Source organism: Calidris pugnax, unplaced genomic scaffold (genome assembly GCF_001431845.1).
Source record: "Calidris pugnax isolate Ruff unplaced genomic scaffold, ASM143184v1 scaffold55, whole genome shotgun sequence".
Taxonomy (NCBI): domain Eukaryota; kingdom Metazoa; phylum Chordata; class Aves; order Charadriiformes; family Scolopacidae; genus Calidris; species Calidris pugnax.
In genome coordinates, this window is record NW_015090832.1 from 4,290,211 (window position 1) to 4,296,210 (window position 6,000).

General features: G+C 42.5%; 1 protein-coding gene across 1 annotated transcript in view; it reads left to right on the forward strand.

The window, feature by feature from the left end:
- The window catches only part of CHMP4B (charged multivesicular body protein 4B), a 28,451-nt gene extending 22,896 nt beyond the window's left edge, over window positions 1-5,555 (forward strand). The window contains exons 3-5 of the mRNA XM_014941298.1: window positions 317-431; window positions 986-1,112; window positions 4,725-5,555. Of these exons, the coding sequence (XP_014796784.1) occupies window positions 317-431; window positions 986-1,112; window positions 4,725-4,792 (310 nt within the window). The 3' untranslated portion in view covers window positions 4,793-5,555. The remainder of the gene's footprint in view (window positions 1-316; window positions 432-985; window positions 1,113-4,724) is intronic.
- The last annotated feature ends 445 nt before the right edge of the window (window positions 5,556-6,000 follow it).

The following is a 6,000-nucleotide window of genomic DNA, read 5'->3' on the forward strand; positions in this document are numbered from 1 at the left end:
GTAATGGAATAATGCTGGAGCGGGGAACAGAGCAAATTGTTATTAATGCTAGTAATGTAGAACAAAACTTCTTCATGTGAAATCTGGGGACAGAACTGCTGGGAGCTAAGCTTTTACGGGAGAATAAAAAACACATGTATAATTTTGTTGAGACCAGGGGGATAAAATTCAGACTTGAATGCAAAGAACGTTTTGGAAAAGGACCTTGTGAAATGTCACTGTGGTGTGGCATTTCTGCAGAGACCAAGAAATAACAGTCTTAAACGCTGATTGGGAAAGTGCCTGATTATATTGAACTCTTTCCTTTCTTTTACAGGGATATTGATAAAGTAGATGAATTAATGCAGGACATTGCAGAACAGCAAGAGCTGGCAGATGAGATTTCCACAGCCATCTCAAAGCCAGTAGGATTTGGGGAAGAATTTGATGAGGTACGCTTGAAATTTGCCACTCTTTCTATCATAAAATCATTGAATCATTTTGGTTGGACTCCATGATCTTAAGGGTCTTTTCCAACTGTTAACCCGACACTACGAAGTCCACACCTAAGCCATGTCCCTAAATGCCATGTCTACGTGTCTTTTAAATCCCTCCAGGGGTGCTGACTCATGTGAGATCTTTCTTTTAAGATCTGCATATTGCATGTGTCAGGTGCAGTACTAGGATATCAAAGCTGTCCTAGAAGTTGTTAGTAGCTGTTCCTGCCAGTGCAGGCAGCAGCTGAGACCCTGACTTTATGCTGAGAATGTTTGGATTTAGATTTCCTCTCTTCGCTGCTTTCCCCTCCCTCCTCACCCTCCAAGAGATCACAGACAGGAATTCATGTGAAGATTTAGACTCCTCGTCTCCCCAGTTTGCTCTGATCCTATGCCTTTAAGCTATTTTCTTTAATAATATGACCAGCTCAATGTACTTGCTAATAAATATGACTTAAAGTATCTTTTTTTTTTTTTTTTTTTTTTTTTCTCTCCTTTAAAAAAACCAGGATGAACTCATGGCAGAACTAGAGGAACTAGAACAAGAAGAACTAGACAAAAACTTGCTGGAAATAAGTGGTCCCGAGACAGTACCACTACCAAACGTGCCCTCAATATCAATACCCTCAAAGCCAGGTATGTACGGACCTTCACCAGAAACATCTTGGATTGTTAAAAAAGTATATTTATCTAACTGTGAGCTCCTCAGATTTGAGAGATCTGGCTGCAGGCAGCGCAGACGTCTCCTTGAAATTGCTTCATGAATCACAAATTACATCTCGTGCCGATTTTTCCGTCGGGGTAACCTGCCTTTCATAAGAAGCCCCAAAAATTAATAGCTGTCGCAGGAGCAGTTATTGTCTGTTCTAGTGCTACCAGTTTATCTCCAGGATGGATAACACTCCGGGGAGAATGGAGACGTGGAAAAATGTAGAAGCCTTTCACCAGTTACTGCTCGCCCAACGGGGAGTGATCTTGACAAACGTACCAAAAAGGAAGAATAAATTACCTCTTGGAATTAGTCCCAGGCTGGCTCAGATGCCCCCGTTGCTGCCACTTTGGCTTTTAATTTGATCCCTGCTTTTCTGGCTTTTGGGAGGAACTAACCTCGGTGTCCCCTCTTTGGGGACAGCTGTTGCCTCCTTTGAGGTTTGCACATACTCAGGGCAGACGGTACCAAACTCTGGGGCATCCCAGTCTTAGAGCACATATATCTTGGAAATTCCAGTGAGTGGGATGGTTTTATGTGGAAAATGGGCAAGAAATATTCCTATTTACACAGTTCAAAGCTGCTGTTAAATTTGAACCGATCACTCTTCAATGAACTAGAAGCGATACCTCTTGAAATACAGTTAAGTTGGAATACTTCTGGTGTGCATTAATGAAGCTTTCCTAGCCTAATTTGCCAAATCTGCATTAATGCAGTATGAATAAATTGTAGACTCTGCGGCTCTGTTTCATGTGCTTACTTAGGAAGGAAAGATGAGGGTGAAAATAGTCCCCGTTGGTCAGTGTATCTGTAATTGTCTTGCTGTCTTTCCAGGCTTGAAAGGACCTGGGGAAGCAGCAGATGCTGCCAAACAAGAAGGTTCTGCTTAAGGTGGCACAAAATGAAGTTTGCTCCTTGTGCATTATAGTTCTTTTATTTTAACATAATTGATTTTGGGGTTTTCTAGTCCTATTTCAGTAGGCAGAATTGCTGATGAGTGTTGATGAGAGGAGAGTGAGTTATATCAAAATATCTTAAATCTGTGACTTTGTCCAGATTCAGATCCAACAGCAGGAGAAATAATTGAAATAATGGTGTGCATTACCTATTTATTCCCTAGCTGCCTTAATAGGGTTTGTTCTTTAAATATTCTTTAGGTATGGACTTTAAAACATACTGACCTGAACCCAAATATACTTTCTGCATTATATTAGGTGGTAGTGACTGCAGACTAGTAAGAGGCATCGTAATTATGCACATATTTAAGTTAACTATACAGCATGAGACCTACCTAGACATAGCACTTCATAAAATAATCAAAATGAAAATTGCAAACTTTTTTTGTAGTAAAAACTATGAGTCTAAAACTCGGGGTTTTATAGGATTAATGTTAAGCTGCTTCTGGATGGAAAATAGAATTCCATTAATGGATTTAAATAGCACGCTACTTAAATAAAACTGCTTCCAAGAACGGCATTTGGGAAACCTGGGGATTCTGGGGTGGTGGTGGGTGGGGATTTTGTGTGGTTTTTTTTAACCTAAATTGTTTTTCACTTAAAATTGACTTAATACACACTGTTATTAAAAAAGTTTACTTTTGATCATCCTGGGTGGGAGTTTCAAAGGGACTAGTTCACCTTCACAAGGCAGGTACACGCTCAGGGTGTGTTATAGGAATCACTTCTCTCCTGCCGTGGAGCTGACTCTTGTTACCTCCTTTTTATTCACTGGATGGAAAATGAGTGAGAGTTTTCCAGCTCTGCCAGTTCTCAGGAACTGTCTGGATTTTGACTTAAATGAGTCTGAATGAGAAACGTGGGGCTGTTGCCTGTCAGCTGAATTGATGTCAGAAGAAATTCAGGCAGAAGCTGGTTTTAATGGAGACTGGAAGAGCTTCAGTTAGGAAAACAAATTCCAAACTTGTACCAATGGTCCTGAGTTTGACTTGACTCAGATCTCTCTTACATAAATGTGTCATTTGGAATGACACAAACCATTTTGACTATGAATTATTTGACTCTCTTTTTGTTTTCCCCTTTTAGAGTGAAAATGCTGTCTGAGGAAATGACATCTTGGCTTTTGCTATTTTCCAAAATTATTGCAGCTATTTCTGGGCTAAAGCCTTTTTGCTGAGTTAATGGTTTTCCTCTCCAGAAATGGCACTTGCCACGTTATGACAAATAGCAACATTGGCTCCCCTGGAAGGACCAAAAATGATGTTGGGGGCAGCGTGTAGGTCTCCAAATACAGTAGCTACACAGTAGCTTCATTTGTTGCACTTTGAGGACTTCATGATGGAATAAGGAATTGATATTTTATAGAGGAGAGACTGTAATACTGGATATGTCAGACAAAAAGTTGAAAACTCAGAGTCCTCTGCTTGGAGGCTTGGGAAACATTAGGCAGCTTTGATGCACACATCTCAGCCTTCGTGCATGTGTACACTCTTCCTGTGAGAGTTATTGTCTCTTTCCACTGCAAAGTGGCAAAATCAGGAAGTTTAGCACATTCTGGCTTTTTCAGAAGGCACCTTTTACTTCAGTTCAAAAAGGTCTTCATAGAGTCAGAGAATGGTTTGGGTTGGAAGGGTGCATGTGTACACTCTTCCTGTGAGAGTTATTGTCTCTTTCCACTGCAAAGTGGCAAAATCAGGAAGTTTAGCACATTCTGGCTTTTTCAGAAGGCACCTTTTACTTCAGTTCAAAAAGGTCTTCATAGAGTCAGAGAATGGTTTGGGTTGGAAGGGACCTTAAAGACCATCCAGTCCCACCCCCTGCCCTGGGCAGGGACACCTCCCACCAGACCAGGTTGCTCCAAGCCCCCTCCAACCTGCCCTTGCTTCTCTGGGCAACCTGGGCCAGGCTCTCACCACCCTCACACCAAACAAGTTCTTCCTCAGATCTCACCTAAATCTCCCCTCTTTCAGTGTCAAACCGTTCCCCTTGGGAACCCCTGTGGGCTCCCCTCCCTGATCAAGGGTCCCTCCCCATCTCTCCTGGAGCCCCTTTAGGGACTGGAAGGGGCTCTAAGGTCTCCCTGGAGCCTTCTCTTCTCCAGGCTGAACCCCCCCAACTCTCTCAGCCCCCCCTCCCAGCAGAGGGGCTCCAGCCCTCCCAGCATCTCCGTGGCCTCCTCTGGCCCCGCTCCAACAGCTCCATGTCCTTCTGCTGTTGGTGGCCCCAGAGCTGGAGGCAGCAGTGGGGGGGGGTCTCCCCAGAGTGGGGCAGAGGGGCATTATCTCCCCCCTTGCCCTGCTGGCCACATTTCTGATTCAGCCCGGGATGTGGGGGGATTTGTGGGATGCAAGCACACGTTGCTGGCTCATGTTGTTCTTGTCTACGAACACCCCCAAGTCCTTGTCCTCAGGACTGCTGTCCAGCCCTGCTCCAATGCAATCTGCTGTATTTGTTTTCCTCTGCCGGCGTTTGGGGCTTCATTTATTGGTTAGGTCAGCAGCAAAGAGGCTTCTCTCCTGCAAAGAATGGAGACAGGATTCTGTTAAGATTCCCACTCATTTGTTTTCTTTTGATATTTTGCAGCCAAGAAGAAAGAGGAGGAAGAGGATGATGACATGAAAGAGCTGGAAGCTTGGGCAGGAACCATGTAACCACAGCAGTAACCGGCTGGAAAAAAGACTTTGATTACCTATTCTGGGTGCAAATGTGTTGTGTTGAGAAGAAGCATAAGCAAAATGTCTTTATCTTTAATTTTAACCCAAAGCAGTGGGAACTGCATCGCTGTTTTCTGCATAGCATGGTCTGCCCAAAGGAAGGAAGGGGGAGCAGGGGGAATCGCCTGCAGTTTGTGTGGTTGAATTTCTGTAAAAAAGGTATTTGCAAAATCAAACATTCAGCTTTCGGACTGTGCTGCTGCCACTGCTGGATCTTCATCTTCAAAAGTTTGGGCCATATTGAATTGAAATAAGCTGAAAAAACACTCTGTAATTTTAAGTCAAGTTTTAGTGTGTCTAGAAGTCTTGTAAGGCATTTAAAACCAGGAAAAGTCGTTAAAGCCACCATTGGCTTCTTATTGTGTTTAGGTGCAAGAATGCTTTAGGTTTTTAGTTCTTTGCAAGTTTCTATTTATATCCCTGAACTGATGTGTGACCAGCCTTGTGTTTGTCACCGCAGCCGTGTAGTCACTATTCCCATTTTAATTGGTGATAATGATTTGCAATTGACAGACGCTGTTTCTTGGAAATAGGGAAGATTTAAATTTTCAGTTGTACATTTTTCTACATAGCACTACAATGTTTATTGCTTTTTTTTTTTTTGGTGATAATTGATAACCCATTCAGATACATGCACACAATTATTTTAATTAAGAAACTACTATGGATTGCACTGTATTAAATATCTTGATTAATTTTCCTCTGTGGCTGCTGGTGTGGATTCTTTGTGATGTTTAAGTAACCTGACTATAATTTTGGGGCAGTTTGGCCTCTTTCTACACGAGTCACATACGCTCTTTAAATCTAGTGGAACTTGGGTTGAATGGCTGTAGCTGAGTTTTACACAACTACAATTTTAGCTGAGCAGAGCTACTGGAGGGACGTTATAGCTGTTTTCTTGTTGTAATAATATTCTGGTTCACCCTGTCAAAATCCTTGAATTAATAGTAGAAGCAACAGGTTTAGGGACAGAGCTGGGAGAGCTGGCTTTATTTTTTTTTTTGTTGTAGGAATGATTCCTATTGTGCACTGTGCTGACAAATACTGTCTTTTTTAAAAGATATTAAAGGAGTTCTGGGCGAGCATCCCGAGTGCGGCAGAGTCTTAACAGAAGTGTTCAGGTGTAGCTGGGAGAGGAAGAAGAA